At 34.3% G+C, this 22,114-nt stretch overlaps 2 protein-coding genes across 2 annotated transcripts; one reads left to right on the top strand and one right to left on the bottom strand.

The window, feature by feature from the left end:
- Positions 1 to 1,169: 1,169 nt before the first annotated feature.
- Positions 1,170 to 13,125, top strand: LOC132167961 (uncharacterized). Its single transcript, XM_059579016.1, has 7 exons — positions 1,170 to 1,495; positions 7,123 to 7,203; positions 10,013 to 10,061; positions 10,213 to 10,309; positions 11,827 to 11,879; positions 12,219 to 12,281; positions 12,520 to 13,125. The coding sequence occupies exons 1-7, from the start codon at positions 1,386 to 1,388 to the stop codon at positions 12,799 to 12,801; spliced, it is 735 nt and encodes a 244-aa protein (XP_059434999.1). The 5' UTR covers positions 1,170 to 1,385; the 3' UTR covers positions 12,802 to 13,125.
- A 759-nt stretch (positions 13,126 to 13,884) lies between these two features.
- On the bottom strand, positions 13,885 to 17,024 carry LOC132166752 (myrcene synthase, chloroplastic-like). Its single transcript, XM_059577631.1, has 7 exons — positions 16,766 to 17,024; positions 16,410 to 16,680; positions 15,491 to 15,866; positions 14,931 to 15,149; positions 14,706 to 14,844; positions 14,374 to 14,622; positions 13,885 to 14,272 (listed from the first exon to the last, which is right to left on the bottom strand). Exons 1-7 carry the CDS (start codon positions 16,988 to 16,990, stop codon positions 13,955 to 13,957), a joined length of 1,797 nt encoding a protein of 598 aa, XP_059433614.1. The 5' UTR covers positions 16,991 to 17,024; the 3' UTR covers positions 13,885 to 13,954.
- Between the last annotated feature and the right edge of the window lie 5,090 nt (positions 17,025 to 22,114).

The raw sequence follows: 22,114 nt of genomic DNA on the forward strand, positions 1-22,114 counted from the left end.
TTAATTTCACATTACTCTTGCCTTTTTTTTTTCCTAAGTGAATGAGTGAATTGTAATAATAATAATAATAATAATAATAAAACCTAAAACAATGTAAACATTTAACACCAAAATGACGTTGATTTGGTGAATTTATTAAATATAATATATAAAGATAACGTATATGCGGTTATTAACAACATTTGCATACATTAAAACCGCTACATGCATTTGCATATGCAGATGGTGGCTTTTACTAACCGCATCCGCATGTGCGAATAGTGCAGATAGTTAATATCTGCTCACATGTACACCCTTAGTTCTTCTACAGTTTTGTAGTCCTTCCATTGGACCAAGCTTTATACCTATTTTAAGTTGTATTATTTTATACTGGCATTATTTATTGTTAGTTTAATGTTGCAGTAGTGGTTTCTACTCTTGTTGCACTCAAGTTTTCGTCAAGAATAACGCTATAAACTATATATCTTTATTTTATAACTATTATACAGTGTTTATGTGGTAGTCTAAATTAACCATTGGATCAATCATTGTTAAAAAAAATAAAAAAATAATGTTATATACCATATTTTTATTCCATAAAAATATTTGTGAAATTTGTCTTTAAATTCATTTTTGGAAAAAAATATTAAATGCACTTACCCTCTCAATTTGCAATGTTTCCCCCAACTTGGATGGCATTAATGTCTTTCTTAAACTACAAAAAATCTGCAACGTACCCCTTTCCCTTTTTGTCCCTCAAATATATAAATATGCTCTAAAAAATTATAAAAAAGACAAATACCCTTATTTAAAAAAAAAAAAAAAACCCGCTCTAGCCGTGGGTCTGTGGAAGACCCAGTAGATCCTGATCCACTGCTGGTATGGATCACAATTTTTATTTATTTATTTATTTTATGTTTTTCAGATTTTTTTTTTTGTATTTTTTGTTTTTTCTAAATTTTTGAAGTGACCATTTTTGTTACCAAAATAAAGGGATATATTGCAGATTTTTTTTTATAGTTTATATATATATATAGTGATTATAGTTAACGGAGCCTTAATTGCAAATGAAGTGTTAATTTGAGAAACTGGAAAGTTGATGGCAGTCTAGATTTAGTATCCGATGGCTATGATTAAATCTAACGAAATGGGAAGATTGAACGGCTGAGATTACGGATAGTGCCATACTATGTGGCAAAAGCTTAGTGGCTCGTTCCCCAATCAAACGTTCCCCCCTCCTCATTCGATCTCGGCCTTATCAGCCCTCACTCAGCGTCGCCACTGCTTCGTCGCCGCCGCCGCTTGTTCGCCATCGCATCTCGTCTCTTTCCCCCTTTGGTTTGTCTCTCTCACCTCTTCTCTCATTTTCCAAACTTGCAAAACTTCGTCTTGACTCGAGTAGGTGGATGCTCTGTATGGAGACGCCATCGAATGAAAATTCGGAGCACTCAATCACTCCTTCCAATGATGCTGTTCCCAACGAAGATAATATCGTCCCTGAGGCCACTAATCACGGGTATATACCGCTTACCTTACATGTTTTGTTCATAATTCGCTTTGCCTCTCGTGTAGTGCTTCTATGGTTTATCGCTTTGCATCTTTTCCTCTTATGTATGTTCGGTGTGGCGTTGAAATCTTAGGGTTTCATTACTTGGGAGCCACTGACTTCATACAACTCTCTAGCTTCACTGATTCTCTATTCTCATGAAATCCCAAATGTCCCTTCGAATCATATAAGTTGGAAGCTCTCTCACATGACTTTGAGGGCTTCAAGAAAATTTTGGTCCAATTGGATGAGGACCAAAACAAAAAAAAAAATTTACTCATAATTTTTTTTTTTTTTTTTTACTGCTGGTGTCCGAGGGAAGAAACGTGATGGGTCACAAGGGTATTGAAATTTGTGGATTGGTTAATGCTTTGGCGAGCAAGCGCTAAAGCATGCTTTGGGCTGTCATTGAGGGGTACCAATGTACCATACATCATCCCCTAGTATATCCAGATTGTAGGTAGGACCTAAACTGAAACATTCTGGATCGAGCAGAACCAACAAAGAGATAAACCAAAAAATCTGTATCTTGGATCCCACGGTTGTGATACTGAATCTATTAGTATGGAATCTTTTATTTTCTGAGTGAAATCTTTGCGCTTCAAACATATGATATTGGTAGAACGAACAACCACATCAGTTTGCTGAATTTGCATTCATGAGATCAAATAATTAAGGAGCTATAACGTGATTATTGTATTTAAATGGATCGTTTGTCAAAATTGATGACGTAAGTCTATTTCTTAGCTGTTTAGGGAACATGACTTTTGTTCTTGCAGCAGTGACTTACTTAAGACTCTCTCATCTAAGAGAAAAAAAAAGGCCCCTAATGAAATTTTCTTCACATTTTGAATGCATAAAGGAATTGGTGATCCCATGTCTTGGCTTTTAACTTACAGAAGGTCCGATACAAGCTCCTTTGAATCTGAACTCTTCAAGTTCTTACCAATTTCAGCTTGAAGTGGTTGTTTTAAAAGTGTCTAGCAAATGCATGACAACTCCCATGAATGCCGTGGAGGGACAAAAACAACCCAAGTTCCATATGTATCGAAAGATGATTTTCTTATCTAGCTATCTCAATCAATTTTATCAACCCACATAGATTTCACAATGAGATTGGAAAGAAGAACAATCTGCTATCTACATCAGTATGTCAACCAAGAAGACAAAAAGGTACAGATTTTGAAGTTCTCAGCTTTTGCAGTGGCTGCTATTCAAAATTCATGGTTTTCTATTACTTGAATACTTTGAAACTTGAGTTAAAGCTTTCCCTAACTGGGGGAGAATTGAGCAACAACCAATGCATGGCTGGACAAAGCATTCTATGCCATAGGCAACCAGCCGTACTGTACAAGGAAAGAAAGAAAAAACCACAGTTGTTTTAGATGTTTCCAGCAGCCACTTTGAAATTTTTACCTGGGAGAAAAAAATGAAAGTTAGCATTATAGGGTGCTTGAGAATTTTTGTTAGTTACATAACTGCTATGTAACCGTTAGTTACATAACTTTCTCAATGTGGGACACAACCTCACTTGTGAATCTTCCACATTGACCCAACTCCTCATGCGTGAGTCATTTTACACGAGTGTCATGCGTACTCCAAGAGCTACCACTCTTTTTACCGGAGTCAAACTAAGACACTCGTATCAACATCGGAAGCTAACCATAGCTCTGATACCAATTGTCAGGGAGAAAAATATTAGAGCATCTCCAGCAGAGCTTGAAAACTAGCCTTTTAGTTAAATTTAGCTATTTTCACTTTTTTTCTTGCTCCAACAGAGCTTGTAAAGTAGAGGTTTTCCCTACTAGTGCTATAGTGAACTTTCATATTTAAAAGTTCACTGTAGCCCCTTGTAAGATTTTTTTAATTATTTTTTATCTCTCCTATCTCTCCCTCAACGCTCAAACTTTTCTCTCTCTCATTTCTTGCTCTCCCTCACCGGACCCTCACTGTCATCCAAATATGGGTTCAAGAAATTCTCCCTCTCCTCATCTTTGATGGCCTTGGCTCTCTCAAGGAAAAGGGCACGTAAGAGTTCAAGATCTTTTCCTTGTGTACCTTGTGGAGAGTGAGCTCAAAGTAGCGTTTTTCTGATCTCGGAGGATAACGATCATTGGGGTTGTTTTTCTCCGAGTCGGCGCAGGGTAGAGACGATATAGCCACGAATTGGGTGGGGAATGAGCTCGTTGGCCATCGACCGTACAAGCATCATTGAAGCGGCCATGGAGGCATAGGCTAAGAATAATTAAGATGGTGAAGGCATGTCTTTGGGGGGAAACATGATTGCAGACTTTGAGCTACCAAGTGTGAATGTTGTTTCAAGGTTTCTCAAATGTTGGGGTGCTTGATATTCACCGCATCAATTTTTGCTCTGTGTGAGAGAGATGGGGAAGAAAAGGGAAAGTTAGAAAATAATAAAATAATATTAAAAAATAATATTTAATTAAAAGAGATGGTTAAAATAGATGTTCTGCTGAAGTGTGTAGTGAAAAACTAGTAGCTAAAATGAAAGAAGGTGTATTTTGAGCGGCTAGAATAGCCACTCTTGTTGGAGATGCTCTTAAGGGAGTCAAATAAGAGTATATATAGCTCTGATACCAATTGTTAGGGAGAGAAATATTAAGGGAGTCATATATATATAAAGAAGAACCTCCTTTACACCCACAATTAATGACTATAAGTAAACCATTTGCTTTAAAACCTCCAACCTTTAATAAAAAACTATAATTCTACCAAGAATGCAAAAAAAAGAGAAAAATATAAGTCAAAATATACAAAAGAACAAAAAATAAAATTTTTTGCAGAATGGGAAAAATTTATGAACGCACTTAAGTTACATATAAATTTTTTTGAATTTATCAAAATTTATGAAAATAAAAAATTAAACATGTTAACTCAGTGGGAAAAAGAAGATAAAACTATAACAGTTGAACAAGTCTATGCTTTAAATAAACATCATGATACATGTCAATTACTTTCTAAAGAAGTAATTAAAAAACTTAGGGAAAAGAAAATAAATTTCCTTCACATAGGATTAATCCAAGTTGCTGTAAAACCCCTAGTCCGTCTAGGAATCAATGCCTCTGTATTTTTGTGTTTAAGAGATGCAAGACATAAAGATTACAGCATTAGCATGTTAGGAGTCGTTAAATCTAGTCTTCATAAATGATCAATTCATTTTGACTGTTTCCTTGATTTCACTTTAAGTTTAAGTGATCCATAGATCTTAAAAGCTTTAACTTTGAACATTAAAACAGCAAGTTATGATCTGTTAGAAGGAAGCCAACCTTTAGCATTAATTTACAGATTTTATTACAAGTCAATGAAAACAAATCTTAATGTTTATGCTCTTGTTAAAAGTCCCAAAGATAAAACTTTACTAATACAGACACATTCTTGTGAAGCAAACGTTAGAGTACCAAAATTAGTAGTTTGGTTTGAAATAGAACTCCCATCAAAATGGCTATTAGAAAATGAAAACATGCCAACAAAAACGGAAAATACAGCATTTGATCTAAACTGTTTACAACAATACTTAGATGGTAGTGTTAGGTTAAGTTTTGACAGACCAAAACTCAACAAACCACCCTTCATGATAAAAGAAACAACTTTCCAAGATACAACACAAGCCGTAGAAATTCTACCTCTTCCTCAGCTTATGCTGAACCTTTAAGAAGAGATAAAAATTTAAAGTAAAAAGGTATAAAGATAGAATCACAAATAAGCTCCCCATGTTATACAGCTAATCAAGAAAATCTTGAAGAAGTTTTCATTGAATGAAACATTCTGTAATACATGGATGAAACTCTGACATATATATTTGTGAGATTTCACTGCAGAGAGGGAAAAGAGAAAAGAGTATTATGAAAATTCGGAAGAACCGAATTGCTAATACATGAGCGGAGGATGCTATAAAATATAAATAGAAAGATAAAAAGTTGAACACTGTAGATGAACAGTGACTTGTCGGGATGAACACTATAGATGAACAGTGACTTGCCGGGATGAACATTGATGAATAGTGATGTGAACAGTGCTGACCGACATGAATAGTGATGAACAATGATGAATAGTGCTGACCGACATGAATAGTGCTAAACAGTAATGGCCGACAAATAGTAATGACCGCCAAAATAGTGATGAATAGTGCTTGCTGTATTTGGGCTTTTCAGACTTCAATCTTCACCAAGATTATAAGGGTCTTGGGCTTCTTGGTAAAGAGGCTGTACTTGGTTTGTTGAAGAGGAAGATGAAGGTAAGCTTTGTTCTCCTTGGTATATATATATATATATACCAAGGAGAATGCCGTCAGGTTGCTTACGCCCGACCAACCCTAACCCCACAGTGCAGGGGTCTCGGAATTTCACCAAACCACGCCGCTGTTCAGCATAGCGCCTCAGCTGCACTGCGTACCAACCAGAGCATACGAGTCCTAGCACTTGAGCGGACCCGCACCTGCCGCAGGAGAGCCTCTCTTTACCATTCTATTAAAGAGTGAGAGGATCAACAGTCTATTTTAGGCTCTGATACCAAGAGGGGGCTCTTACGAGGGGCATGCCATCAGGTTGCTTACGCCCGACCAACCATATATATATATATATTTGGATACAACTTTTAGCTCAAAAGCATAAGCTAATGGGCTTGGGTCCACTTTAGGCATCTTAACTACTATTTTTCTTTATACTTTCTCAAACTTTCTCAATGTGAGACACAACCTCACAAGTGTACTCACAACATAACCAATATGAGATTTAGTATCCATGTAACACTTTCGCAATCCACCCACAAAATGCGAGACTTAACTTTTGGGGGGTGTCATAGGTAACTAGCACTAATTGGATTCGATTAGGTTCCTTTAAAGTACTATTAATTTTTTTTTTGTTAGTTATGAATGAAATTGGATTGATGTTTCATATTGGTTGGGATCTGTGGACAAAAGGGTAGGTTCTTGCAAATGGTATTCATTTTTCCAATGGGTTGGTTTTAGGTGGAAAGTTTTGCATAGCAGTGCAGATTATAGAAATGGATGTAAAAGCATTGGAGTACCTGAGTTTTATTAAGTCATGTAGGAGTCTATTCTAGAAGGAATATATGAAGTCTCACTGTTGAAAAAGTCCAAAACTCTGCAGATTATTATTCTTAATCAATATGCTTAATTTTTCTGTTGCTTATATGGTTTATAACTGGTATAAAATTTTTAGATTGGAAACCTACTTAAAAGATCCAGGATTTCTAATAGGTGAATAAGATCAAAGTAAACTAGAATTTACTAAAATCATAAATAAATGCTTCATAACTTTGACATGAAACTACCCAAATCTGTAAAATTATAAAAAATAACTGTAAACATGCAAATGTTTATGAGTACCATCTTCTTGGAATGTGCTATATTTGTATATCTTCTTAAACATGATCAGCAGAAGTTCAGCTACTACCAAATGATCGTTTCTTGTCGAATTTTGATTTTTAATCTATTAACCTGCAACCTTGCTAGACTGGTCTTGATGTTCATCATTGTCTAAAAATTTCTGTGTGTTGATATTTGTGTCTTCTATGATTTTTATCTTATTAAAGGAGTGTTTCACTTGAGATTTTAGAGGCGTGGAACTGGAGTGTGAGTTTGCTGAAGAAGAAGTCAAAGGCATACTTGAAGTTATTGCATCCACTGGGAAATTTTGGTATGCTTTCATTTAAAAATTTCCTTCTTTAAGTCTTGTATGGTTAGATTTAGTGCTTAGTGCATCTTTTATTGTTACTGCATTAAATGCATGTAAGAAGCAACAGCAAAAACAACCAGATCTCTTTTAGGGAATTACTACTATTATTTTTTTGGGTGGGGCTGGGGGATGTATCTCAATCTTTGTGTATCACCATCATCATCACCAGTGGCAGCTCTGTTACTGTATCTCTCATTTTCTTCCCTTGATTCAAATAATTGTCTTATGTTTTGGTTTGCATATGTGATAGCCTTTTTGGTTGCTCTGTTTACATTATTGTATGGTCTGTCATGTTTGGAGTATGTTCATTTTATTGCTAGATTAAGAAAAGGAATGGGTATTCCATTAAGAAAATGAATAGTTATTAATGGAATAGACGAGTGGAATAGAATAGTTATTCATATTCCTTAGCTTGGTAACAATATATGTGTTATAATTGGAATTGAACCAAAGTTAAAAAAAAAAAACCCACATTTCTTATTTTTTCTAAAACTCAAATTAAAAAAGAAAAAGAAAAAAGAAAACTGTTGAATTGCAGCAGGTGGCTGGCCACCTACTGTAGGACCTGGGGTGGTCACACCACACCCGGTGGATTTGGGGGTGGCTTAGCCACCTCTGATTGAGATCGGGATCCACCGGGGATGATCGCATCACCCTCGGAGCACCTCGGGGGTCCACCCCAAGGTGCCCCGGGGGTGGTGCGACCAACCCTAGGTTCTACAGTGGGTGGCCGGCCTGCAAATCAATGTTTTTCTGTTTTTATTTTTTTGTTTTTTAATAAAAAACAAATTTAAGGGTTGAAAGAAAATTTTGAAAAAAATTTGTTTTTTGGAAAATGTTGTCTATTCTTTAAGGAATAACTATTCATCTCATTTTTTAGAGGAATAAGTATTCCTTTTCATAAGGAAATAGTTATTCTCATGGGAATAACTACTTCTAGGAATAAGTCCTACCAAATGAAAGAATAGCTATTCCTAGGTTTCATTCCGCAAACCAAATGGGACCTCATTCTTTTTGAAATTGTTTTAAGTGAATGTTGAAATAATGAGTAAAATCTTTAGTAAGCAAATTGTTCTTCAAGATCACACTAATGGAGGAAAGAGGAGTTGAAGATAAAAGATTTTTTTACTAGGGTTGCGTCCCTCTGCACTTCCTGTGTACTAGGGTTGCATCCCTCTACGCTTTTGATATACAACATTACTTATAAAAAAAAAAAAAAAAAATTCTTTTAACAAGACAAATGGAATAGCTATTGAATTGATGCCAAGGTGTGACATGCTTTTTATAGTTTTTAATTTCTTATGATTACTTAAAATGGAACTTCTTTGATAGAAATATGACCTTTTAGAAGGCTTGAAGACTTGATAGAGTGAAATCTTTTCCTCATAAGGTAGCGTTTGTTTCGCCATAAAACGTTTTCAAGAAAACTCCCTATTTTCTGGTGTTGGGTGCAGACCAAAAATACTGGTCAACAGAAAATGATTTTTGGTTTAACAACAAATTTGCCACCATAGGGAGGAAAATGGCTTATGCTTACAAGGGGCGTAAGCCATTTTTTGGACCTTGTCTTCCCCTCTGTCTCCCACCCCATTCTCTAACTGCGACACCACCCATCCTTATTAAGGAAATCAGTTGCCCTCTTTCCCCGATGCCACCTCCCGTTGTCTCTCGGCTGCCCCTCACAATTGCGCACCCCCCTATGTTGCAACCTTCCAACAACTCCATGATAAGAATCTTCCCTAGAGCCGTGGACAAGCGAAAAAAAGCTACTTTCAGAAAACAAACCTAGATCCAAGGACTCTCCATTCCGTTTGCACAAGCAGCACCTATCGACTGCAATCTCTTCTTAAGATTTTCCATGGTAAGAATCTTCCCTAAAGCTGCAGACAAGTGAAAAAAGCTACTTTCAAAAAACAAAGAATCTTCCCTAGATCCATGGACTCTCCATTCCGTTGAAGTCATGTCTTTCATATGATATTACACCTTTTTCAAAAGCAAAAAATGTTTTCCAGCTTCATATTCATTATGGAGAAGTGATCCTATTGCCGTTTCATCTCCAAATCGTTGACACTTATCTTGCATGTTTCTGGTAGTGTTGTATGTTGTTATTTATTATATGTTTCGTTCGGAAGAGAAATGTGGTGTTGTGGAGTGTTAAGACATTGGATCTAATTCAAGGAAAACTCATTACTTTCACAAGACACGCTTTCTTGATTTGAATCACTCTTGTCATATTGTAACACCAGGAACCACCAGGAAATTCTTGATGCACTTTTCATAAAGTGGGTGGTATAAAGACATTCATAGGTGCTAAGTCCTACATTGCTTACTTACTAGGTGAAATTGAGCTTTATAAGTGATTCACGATGATGGATTCTGTGATGGTACACTAGTTGACATTGTCATAATTAATTCAACAACCTGATGAATTATGGTTTTATTGATATTTTTAATTGATATTTCTATTTTGTAAATGCAACTGGATTGTACTGTATTAACTGTTGATATTGAGTTGTAGTTGATTTAAATATGGCAGGCAAGGTGTCAGTTAGCTGTGAAGCAGATTTGTACTTATTTTTGTTACTGTGTAGCTATTTCAATGTTTAGGTGATAGGTTGCCCATTTTGTCTTAGTTTGCATGTTACAATTATAGGAAATGTAAAAGTGAACGTGGTCGTGATGCATGATATAATTGCTTGTGGTCACGGTGCTAAATATAATTGCTTGTTTAATCTTTGCATCCTTTCATGTTTTGTGTTTTGTACCTCAGGCATGGTTGGTACAAATTGAAGAATATGCTATCCTTTCAGCTGAAGCAGGTATGGGGAGGAGGTATACTGGCATGAGTCTCTAGTTACTTCACAGTAATCATTTTTATGGTTTTTAGTTTTTGTAACATACGACATCATTGCATCATTATCTTCGCTTTCCAGAATGACCATTACCTTTTCTTTCTCTATGAAAATGAAGGTCTTGTCGGAGTATGCTGAGGCAAAAATGACTACTGAGCAGCAAAATGCTTCTTTAGGAGAAACATACCTGGAGCTTGTAAAAAGGTTGGATGAAGGTATATTCCTAATCATGTCTTCTAGTGCAAAACATATGGGATTGAGGTTAAAAGAAGATTATCAGGAAAACATATGAAAATCATTAATTCATAATAAGAATGAATATGTCAGTGGCTTGCTGGAAACCTAGAGTCTTTACTTGATTCTGGATGTGTGACAACTGAATTCTGAAAGAATATTTTCCAGCTTGGCTTGGTTGAAAATGAGCTAAAGCAACCAAATCTAATACTTTGGTGATTGAGCTTCAATTGATTGAGTGGAAGATGCATTTAACTTCAGTCCAATCCTAATCAAGCTTGGCTTGACTTAATACACGAGCTTTCAATGCTTAGCTTGTGGTTTAATGGTTACTTGTTCAAAAGAAAGTGCTAAGCTTGTTTTGATTGCTGCCTCTGTTGAACATGGTTTTGCTAGCTATTTTTGAAACCAATTATGGTTTCAGTGGACCACTAGTGGATGATCCCTTCTCAGTTCACCTTTTACTGGAAACATTGTCTTTTTTGAATTTTATATGAAAAAGTCAGAAAATATTGATTCAAACTTGTAAAATGGTTTGGCTTGCTGAGGTGTTATCAGTATTAAGTTTGCTATATTTTGCGTATCCATGTTTTTCTTGCTAGGAAAAAATTGTAGATGATGTAGGGAAAAAGAGTAGGTTCTTAGTGTTAGATTGCATTGATGCCCAAATTGGTGTGACTTTGGATTGTGAAGCCATTGTCCTCCCAACCACATTGTACCAATGGTGCTACATTGAAATCTTCCTCATAGTTTAGAATCATGGAAGACAAGGGTTTGTAGTTTGGGGGGGTAGAGTGAGAGATAGAGAGACTGAGAAGTGAACCTGTGCTGCAGTGTGAAGTCAGAGTTTGTCATTAGATCTAGTTCGTAGCATCTGTTACACTTAAAGTTTTGGTAAAAAAAAAGTTTTGGCAAGTTGCTGGATGAAGCCTAACTGCTCTACCGTACTTGTTGGCAAGTCGCTTAAGGGGTCTTTCATGGACTCTTGACAGACTTAAAAAGGATTTGGCTTTGGATGGACTTCTTAGAACTAATCCATCAATAGTGAGAAAGAAATAAATTTCTTATCTTATCATTCCTACTGATGGTTGATGTGAAATTGCTAGTTGAAGTTTTTAATGGTGTTTTATTGGGAAGGTCCTCAGGCCTCTCATTCAGTCGGCCCATGAATCATTATAACACTCACATAGTTGTGCTTGCTATACTGAATATGAGATTGCTCGTCACTGGTCTTGTAGTTTTTGTCTTATGTTTAATGAATTTCTTGTTTCTTTTCTCTCAAGAATATAACATTGTAGGATTTTAGTTTCATTTAGAATCTTTTTTTTTTTTTTTTTTAGTTATTCTATTCATAAAATAATAATAATAAAAAAAGTTTCTAGTTCTTCTCATGGAATTTTTTGGAAGTGTGGGTTAGGGTCTTGCAAGTGGCATTTCATGCAAAAAAAATTCTGAAGGCTCGTGTTTTTATGATCCTTTATGTCTTTCTATGATGCAGCTCTTCTTAGCTTTGTTGAAGGTCCTCCATTTACCCTGCAGAGGCTCAGTGAGGTGATTACTTTCATTTTGTATATTATTTAATATGTTGTTAGTCATGCCGTTTATAATTACATTATTCATCTATTGTTGACTCTCTATGTCTTGGTAGTGGTTTTTAAACTGTCATAGCTCTTTTTCCAACCGCCCCCGGCCACCTAAAAAAAAAAAAAAACAAAGAAAAAGTTGGTGGATATCTTTGGGGGTGGGCGATGGGAATAATTGCACATCTTTAACTAATTTATAACTTGTTCTTGCCTAGGAAGATATTGCACATCAAATGTCTATTTGCTGTTACATATCTAATTTACTCTAACTTGCTTTAATATGTACTATTTTATTTGTACTGGGCAGATTCTATTGGAAGGACGAAGTATTTACCCAAATCTCTCGAAGCTTGCTTTAGCACTAGAAAAGGTATGCTAGTCAATACAATACTCTTGCATGCATTGTACCTTTTCTGTTTATGTTTATGTTCGTCTTTTTTGATTTATTATAGGGATAAAACTATGGCTCTTATGGGACAATTTTCTTCTAAAATTTATGTATTAAACGCCTGTGTGTGTGTATATATATACAGTTTGTATTTATTCTTTAATCAGGACCCCGCTTTTGATGCTTACTGTTTCAACAATTAATCTTGTCCTGTTTGTAGAATTTGTTGGTGACGTCTATGTTGACCATCTCTACTGATCCGTATCCGCAATCAGTGATGCCAAAGGCAGACGAAGCAGCAGAGAAAGCAAGCGAAGAACCTGAGCCTCACCCGAATTCAGTACAAAACGGGGTTGAGGCTGTTGTGGTAGGAGACAGGGATGAAGTAATGACAGATGTAGAAGAGGCTGAAATAGATGATGAAATGACCATCGACATGGAAGCCTTTGAAGAAATTGTTGGATCGTCAGAACCAAAATCTGAACCAGCTGCTGATTCTTAAGTCTTTTAGGTGATTGCTTTTGGTCAATTGAATGCCTCAGTTTTTTCCTGAGCTCATGGCTCCTCCATATGCGGAGGCCGCCAGGGTTTGGATTTTGAGATGGGTAGTGGTGGTTGGCCTAGGCCCACTGTATTCTGGTTCAATTAGCATTCAGGAAAGAGTAGATCCTCGCTACATGGAATCACATAATTCCTATTTCTACATCCCAGATGGATGCTGTATTACTACTAATAATTTCTATATGATATTGAGGGGTCTTTTATGTAATCTGAACAAATTGACAGGGAGCCCCTTCTATGGCCAGTCTAGCCTGATTTCTCTAAATCCTCACTCTGGCTGCCTGCCTGGCCTCCTCCTTTTCTTTTCTTTTCTATTTTTTTAATTTTAAATCGAATGAAGGACTTATTTAAGTGCCAAAAAATAAATGTTTTTCTCTCTCCAAGAGAAATTTCTTGGATTTTGAGTCCTGATAATATAAAATAAAAAACATTATCAAAGCAGCATGCGTGGATGGTGATACTTTTGGTTAATTAAGGGCCCAAGTCAATAATGAAAAAGCATGCATGCATGCGTGCCAGGTTTGATTCTCAAATTCTTAGTTTGAAGGAGCCCAAAGTTTTCTCTAAAGATTATGGCTCAAGTGCTAAAAAAAGAAAAGGAAAATTACGGAGATATTTTCTGTAAATTTCTAACTTTCAAATTTAATTTTAAACTGTTCATAAAAAGAAGGAGAAACTAAAACTAAATTTGAACAGTTAAAAAAATTACAGAAAATTTGCTGTAATTTTTATTTTTATTTTATAGCATTAAGCCAAATCCTTCTCTAAGAACTTATCATAATTTATTTCAATATGCGCGTGAGCAAGTAACAAAAGACTGATCCTTCCCATTACAAGAGTCATGTCCAAGTTATGGGAGGCACGTGGTAAGTGAACTTGTGAACTGAAATACAGGGAAGGGAGCCCACTGGCACTAGAACCATCTTAACTAGGAAGTGATGTAACTTGCAGTAAACATAATGGCCTTTTATTGTCCGGCAAGCAATGTCGGATGACACGCATTTGGTGTTTTTTGCATGTGGGGAAGAAATAGACGTTACAAGTAGAGTACATTTGATCACTTCAAAATTAAAAACAGAAAAGGATAAAGACCATCATGTTTTAACGAGTTGATCCCTCTGTAGAGGAACAGGATGAATGAATAATAATAATATGCGCTTCTTAGTTTCACGGTCTACAACACCATGTCCATCCCCGTACTGGTACATGCATTGAGCCATCCTCCCAAGGTTCATTACGATTTCAATAAATGGTTGAGAGAAGGGAGAATCCGCAGCTCTTTCTTCATTTATCTTCTTCCACGTGTTACTAATCAAAGACCTTATGTACTCACGGGCATCTTCTTCAGTTGCACCAGTTTCATTCATGTAACACTGGATTGATTTTGGAACATCACCTCTTTCTAACTCATCCTGGTCAGTTTCAAAACATAAAAATATATAAAGGATGTTAAAGTGTTCAAAAGCATTCTTGATGAAACTCTTAGGATATGTACTTTGTTTTGCATATATACCTTAGATGTTCCAAGATCATCTGCAAGTCGTACAATCATTGATGACCAACGAATTATGTTGGGGTACTCTTCCAAGCAATCCAAAGCTTCCTTTGTTATTGGATTTGTGACAAGAAAATAAGCATGCACTAATACAACTGGTGCTGATATTGAAACCCATGCATTATCAACGTATTCTTGAAAGCATGGTGTATATCCGCTGTAATACCACTTTGCTTCCAGCAAGTAAGATTTGCATAAACCTGCCCACTGAAACATTTAAAGGGGAGCAATTAATGAATAAAGGAATAATATATAATGGCGATTGACGAGTTTAGATGTCAAGTCCATACAGCTTTTTTAAGGTACTGAATGTTATGGAATCCTTGTTCTTTAAGAGTGTCAAAGGCCATTTCATTAATGGAATTGTGGAGAGCAAGAAAACATATCTTCATATAGTATGGGAGCCGATCCATTGCACTGGTATCCCATCTGGAATCATAAAGATTAATCTTTATATCAGAAATGGACATATGTGAAGCATTTGATCAGGTGTATTGACATTAATATATACGAACCTCTCAACAACATCTGTGAAGAGCTCAAGTTCCTCCAAGGTGCCATATACATCATAAACATCATCGATTGTAGTTATCAGTGCAATGACCTTCACTAACATTCTCCTACAATATCCGAACTGAGGCTGAAATATTATTCCCACTGCCCATAAGAAACTCTCCATCAACCTATCCCTTGCAAAGCTCAACTTTTCGCCAAAGCCGATGCTCCTCCACGACCTTCATGTGAAACAAATTAAGATGGATATATCGTACGTTCAATATTACTACTTTTAGAGTTACAGGCTTACAACAATGCATTTTATTAATTACCTTTCAAATTATACTAGCTTAATTACAAATTTAGGCAACAATTTATCTAGTCATTAATTAATTATTTTCATGTTGCCATGAGATTTATTTTTGATTTTAGTATTATTCATCTTTTTTACATGCACTTACAACTTTAGGTGTATCAAGTGATCAAGCTCCTCGTACTTCTAGATGAGATCCAAGATACAAAATGAGAATAAACATATTTATTATTATTATTATTATTATTTAATTTTTAATTTTTTTACCTTGACACTTGTTTAAGATCTTCTTGGTGGGCTGCTTGTACTATGTTGAAGTCCAATTCTGCAAGCTCAAGCAAGGTAGAGTTCATGTCCTCTATGCTCCTATATACATCAATGAACCACCTCGCTTCAAGCCTTAGCATCCTCCAATGTAGCGGAAGCTCCAAGGCATGGCTCACCATAACATAAAGATTTCGATCTTTGTTTTGCTTTATGTACTCTTTGAGTTGTCTGGTTGTGAAATCTCTTGCTTCCTCCAAGATACTTTCACCTTCTATCAAAAGGAACGAAGCTTCATATAAGCAAAGCATTCCCTTAGTATCTTCACGATGCAATTCCTTGAAGTTCCCTATCTCATTCTTGAAACTATTGAAAATATCTGCATTCAACAAAGCTCTTGCTTAGTCATTAACTATAAGTGAATGCTTAAAAGAGAGAAAACGAAAGCATATTGGAAAGAAAAAGAGACAAGGCTTTAGGGCTACATATTGACTATATTGAATATTGAAGTATCATAATCTATATTATCGTGGTTTGTATTTGTAAAGAAGATAGGACTAGTGAACAATAAACCCTAAACTAAATAAGGAAAGAAATAAAGCTAAATTATAATATTGAAAATAGAAAAATGCTACATATAATCCAAGTGATCACTCACAACTGCTTACTCTTTGATGTGACATTGAAAATCACTATTAGATGCTATATGTACTTTCATTTGTTATTTTATCAAATTATAATTTTCACGTTAAATATGATAATTAATAATACTTGAGAGTATGTATCACTCCTCTTTGAAAATATTCTCACAGTTGCTATTTTCTTTCTCCTACGTGCATTGGTAGAAGGCTTCTCCTTGCATCAGAGTCCTTGATTTATTTATTTTGGTCGAAGTATTGATCACTAGTACTAAGTTGTTTACCTTGAGGCACACTATATCCATGTTGTCTTAGCAGTCTAAACTCAAGAGCAGTGGCGTATAAGTTCTTCTCCTTCTTGCATATACCATGGTTGGTATTCATGTATACACCTTCCAATGTGCTTCTTATTTCATCCTCAAAGTGATATGATAATCCAAGTCTTTGCAGGATATCAATCAGCTCGAGTTGCTCCAGAGGATCCACCTCTTTGTCGTCAAACATCATTCTCACTTCTCCCTTCAACTTATCAAGCCGTCTGGTGCATGATTTCCCCTGCCAAGCCAAATTAAAAATAGTTACAAAAACTAGTAATAAATAAAGACAGACCATAAGAATCAATATATAAGAAAATGTATACCACATATTCACTTGTAAGTGACTGGATGTAATCATAGTGCCAAATGGGAGGTTGATAATTTGCTGATCGCCGAACACTAGTAATATTGGAATTAGTACTTGAGATTTCGTTGGTGGCCCTGCATTGGAAAGGACGAGAAACATTGACACTTCCGGATGTTACAAGTACTGCCATGGAACGTTTTAATGGGAGCATGTGGACTGAAGCAAGAAGATGAAGAGCCATTGAGAAAGGCCTTTACTGAAGGTAGCATACTATGGTTTTTGGCTTGAATGGGCTCTTGGGAAAATATGCTTACACCCCACATGCCTTTATATATTATTAGTTTATACGTTGGGAGTCTGTCAAGTACTTTGTGATGAGTATTATTATTTTTAATATATATATATATTCAAAAGATACTATTACAACTCAAAGCTTTCTCTGGGTTTTCAAAATACAATGACCTCCTCAACCTTGAAGGATAAACGTTCCAAGTTATCAGACTCTCTAGGGCATGTTCTTTACAGCTGTAAATTTTAACAATTTCTAACACGATGGGTTTGTTTCTACAATTCTACGTGGAATTTTTTATTTTTTATTTTTTTTTTGATGAATAAAACGTGGACGTGAAAGAAAAAAAAAAATTGTGGATATCTACAACATTAAAAAGGTGATTCTTGCGTACGTACTTCGTTTTTTTTCCGATCAACGTCAAGGAAAAGGAGAGGGAGAGTGGCCGGGGAAGCGATTAATTATATATTCTCACGTACGTTCTTTCAATAAAAGGGAGCTGAGAAGATGAATAAAGCAGGTTAGTCTTTTTTACTACTACTATAACATATTAACATGCATGGTAAATTAAGCAGGTGGGTGTAGAACCCATGCATGTATACATGTCTTATTTGGGCCCTCAAGCTTTTTTATTTATTTTTTATTCTAAACCATGAAAAAAAGATTCTTGTCCGCTAAAGTCTGAGATTTCCTAAATTATCATATCACGACAAATTAAGCCTGAAAATTACATTTGAGGATCACATGCAATACTGACTCAAGGATATGCTCCACATGCAATAATATTTTATGAACGATCGTACAGTTTATTCAGTACTTGTATATCACACACATGCCGTGCACCGATAGCTTTTGGAGTTAGTTAGGGCCGGCCAATGTATTTTGAGACCTTAAGCGAAACTTTGAAATGAGATTTTATATTTTTCTTTAAGTAAAAAAATTATTTTTTTAATATTATTATTATTATATTTTATTTAAAAATCATTATTCTCGCTTTTTGGAATACAAAATTACTGATTAAGTTTTTATAATCAAGATTTTCTAACATTCTTTTTTCAATTGATATTATCGCTAATCCATTTAATTTCTCTTTGAGAAAGAATCAAGTTTTTTTATATAATTTAATATGTCAATTGGTGCATTTTTTTTGCATCAATATTTTTTCATTGGCCTGTGTCATAAATATTTGTTCTTGTTCATTTATAAAATTTTCACCTAAATTATCCTCTATATTTTGTTTATTTCTAATAACAAATTTATTTAGAGCTCCTCTTTGAGACTCAATCAGTTTCTCTACTCTCTATTTTATTTTTATTTATTTATTTTTTATTTATTTATTTATAAGTTTTTCATATCCAAATGCATATTTTTTACTAGTACACATGTTTGATTAAAAATATTAACAAATTAAACGCATGTTATATAAAAAAAATTATTTTGACTATAATAAAATAAATTATAAAAATAGAACAATAAATCAGAGAGGCAGAGACTAGAGAGTTCTTGGAAATTTCTCGTTTTTTAGAGGAAGAAGGTTTTGGAGAATTAGCATGAAGGTTCTTGATCTCTGAGAGAGTCAGAAAAATTGCAAGCTAGATAATAGATACGAGTGAATGTTCTCGTTCTTATGTGAAATTCCAACAACAAAGAGACAAGAGATAGCCTACATTCCACTTTGAAAATAAACAATACTATTTGATTATTCTTTTAATGTGAAATTCCATCACTCAGAAACAATAGGCGTTGGTGATAGGTTTTTTAATAATATTTCATTCTCCAAATTCCATCTAAGAGACAAAGATGTTGGTTAGAGATTTTTTTTTCTTTTAAATTATTATTATTATTATATGCTGGTCCTTATTACTTATTTACCATTATTAGAGGCCTTAAATTTTTATGGAAATTTTTTTTGGGCCTTATTAAATGGGGGCCTTAGGCGACAGCCTAAGTCGCCTAGCCTTTGGGCCGGCCCTGATTGGAAGCATATTTTCCCAAGTACGTACGTGGTATGTTATGGGTATTATATAAAGGGATTCATTGGAAGCATATTTTTCCCAAGTATCCATCCATTCAATCCAAAAACCACAGTAAGCTTCATCACTGAAAGCCTTCCATCAATGGATCTTTACCGTCTTGCTTCACTCGGCAATGCCAACTTCACTCCACTACTTAATAATCGTAATAAGTAGCGGTTAATAATCGTCCTTCTTTTACAGTATTTCTTGCTAATACAACAATAATACTTTATGTATTTTATTTAGCCTCTAACTAACTTGCTGGAAGAGAAAAGTTATCATCATATTAATTATTAGGAAAATGCTTCATTTCTTTTTTTTTTTTGGTCCTTTTTCAATTCTCCCATTTTTTAAAATTACTATTGAATTTGTAAGATTCACATAGTGTTTTTGGGCTAGAATGGTGTTCAGATATGTATATTAGTGTATTAAGTAAAAACTCTTAAACAGTTTATTTCTCCAACACATAAACTCCACAAATTTAATAATAATTTTTAACAATAAATAAATAAATAGAGAATGTATAGTACATCTACTTTCAAATTTGATACGTTTGTTGCTGCCTCAAATTGGGAAGCATATAGGCTCTGTTTGCCAATGGACTCAAAAAAGCTTCAAACTATTCTTCTTAAATTCAACTCCCAACATTCTTACTTTTTACATCATATCAATTATATTTTACTATTATTCAAATAAAAAAATCATTGCAAAACATTTTTTTTTTTTTTTTTACTTTTTCATATCAAACATTCTCTTACTTTTTTCGTACATCAATCAAATCTTGCTACAATTTCGAGCCACTATCTTTTTCCAAGCCATTGGCAATCAGAGCCATATGCACTGCCTGAATTTCCAAATTTCATCTGTACAATTGCGACATGAATGAGTGTAGACATACCATGCATGATTGCCACATAACTAACTGGAAACATGACATATAACAAAAGTGATTATTGTCTGTAATGATTGATTGATGACTTTGTTATAATACTTGTATTTATAATAATTACACGATATATAATTGGCTGTGAAATACAAATTACAAATATATATAACTTATGTTTTTTTTTTTGTTTTTTTGTCAGTTTTTAAAAATTACATTTTGAATCTTAGATATGATATCATCTCATACTTCCTTTGACTTGATCTCCGCCCTTTTCTCTATTTGTTTTCGTTTGTTTGGCAAAAAAAAAACCTTTAATGGCATGATGCTATTCTTAAAAAATTTAACTTCTAAACATTTTTATTTTTTATATTACATCAATTATTTTTTATTATTATTTAAATAAAAAATTAATATATTTTTATTACATTTTCTTATCAAACATTTTTATTTATTTTTTTTATTTTTTTCACTAATCAATTTTTACTACAATAAAATGACCCAAAGCGTTTGCCAAACAGATCTTACGACTTGTTTTATCTTTACCGGGCAAATGTATGTGGTGTATTCAGATCTGAAAAAGTAATTCCAATAGGTTTCCACCGACATATTGATCACGGGAAACAGGATATAGAGACGACGTCCGAATGGAAACAAAGACGTACAGACCTAGCTACTACACGATGCATTATTGCTACTTACAAAAAACATTCCTACCCTACAAACATGAATAATGCGCACAGGAAAAGGTCAATCATAATTGTGCAGAAATTTGGCTTTGCTGGGAGTAAAAATACTCAAGTACTTCCAATATATATATTAATTTCTTGTACTATACAAATTAATTAATTGATTTTTTATTTATTTATTTTTTTTCATCTAAAACATGCTTAAACAGTCCTAAAACAGTCCTAAAATTGCTTCAAATATGCCTGAAAAGGCCTAAAACGCTACAATAAATTCAAAAGGCCCATACCTAAAAGACAGTTTGGGCTACACTAACCACTGTTATATATTTTAAAACTACTAATTAACCGTCTAAAGCAATGAAATTATAGTTACAAAAATCTGATAATAGCATGTACACCATCTACTAGTCGTTGTTGTATGTACATGTGCAACAATGCAAGATTACATTATAGGCAACAATTTTGTCCCAACATTAATCCTTTTGTTCTCGCTTTTGGTATTGATACAATATTATTATTAATGCTGCCAAGTGCCAAGTACTTACGCACAACCACTTTTATGACTTATTAATCTACTAAAACTTGAACTTTTGAGAAACTTAAACGTGATTATTTAATCATAGTTGTGCTGTACAATGTAAATATATATCCAGACACAATTTTGTTATTATCCTAATTCCTATATATCAAAACAGTTACAAATCTGTGAATAAAAAAAAAAAACATTTTATTGAAGATTGATCAGATGACAACATACCTGTTGATTGGATCCAATCAGAGATACACAAAAAAATAAAAACATTTTATTCAAAGGTTGACCAGATGCCAACATACAAAACATGTCATAAGAGAAATGATAGATACAAACTGAATGATAAAAATCATCACTTATTTCAAAAGTTTAAGGTAAATTAACGTAATCTGAATTTGAATTTAAAACCTTTGATTTTGATACCACGGAGAAGATAAAAAAAAATTGGTTTGAGAAGGACAGGAAAGCATATATATATATATATATGGAATGCATGTGTAGATTAAGGAAAAACCTTAATCTACAATGGTACATAGAATTTTGCCGGTATAGAAAATAATGCAACAGTAACATCAGGACTGTCAATCTTCTCTTTGTCTTTGTGTTGGAAGCCTTCAACGGCTAGGAGCCTAGGTCTTTGTGTTGTATAAAAAAATCAAAAAATTTCTTTTATAGTGATTTTTTTATTTGAATAGTAATAAAAAATGATTGATGTGATGTAAAAAATAAGAATGTTGAGGTTGATTTTGAGAAATTTTTTTTAGATTTTTGGGTCCAATCCGGTTTAGCCTTTTGCCAAACACAGCCATGGATTTCAATATCAGGACCAGTTCTATTTGGGCCAAAAACGTCGTTATTTTTGAGTCATTAAATTGAAGAATTTTTGTAGTGTATATTATATAAGGGTCTATAAATGTAACACGTGATATGTTTTGAGTATCATATAAAGGTATTCAC

Source organism: Corylus avellana, chromosome ca1 (assembly GCF_901000735.1).
Source record: "Corylus avellana chromosome ca1, CavTom2PMs-1.0".
NCBI classification, from domain to species: domain Eukaryota; kingdom Viridiplantae; phylum Streptophyta; class Magnoliopsida; order Fagales; family Betulaceae; genus Corylus; species Corylus avellana.

Excerpts from the sequence above, each read along its gene's own strand:
- LOC132167961 (XM_059579016.1), top strand. The coding sequence starts at position 1,386 with ATGCTCTGTATGGAGACGCCATCGAATGAAAATTCGGAGCACTCAATC. Across the intron at positions 10,062-10,212 it reads TATCCTTTCAGCTGAAGCAG|GTCTTGTCGGAGTATGCTGA; the intron begins GTATGGGGAGGA and ends ATGAAAATGAAG. Across the intron at positions 12,282-12,519 it reads TTGCTTTAGCACTAGAAAAG|AATTTGTTGGTGACGTCTAT; the intron begins GTATGCTAGTCA and ends TCCTGTTTGTAG.
- LOC132166752 (XM_059577631.1), bottom strand. The coding sequence starts at position 16,990 with ATGGCTCTTCATCTTCTTGCTTCAGTCCACATGCTCCCATTAAAACGT. Across the intron at positions 16,681-16,765 it reads CACTTACAAGTGAATATGTG|GGGAAATCATGCACCAGACG; the intron begins GTATACATTTTC and ends TTGGCTTGGCAG. Across the intron at positions 14,623-14,705 it reads TTCAGTACCTTAAAAAAGCT|TGGGCAGGTTTATGCAAATC; the intron begins GTATGGACTTGA and ends TAAATGTTTCAG.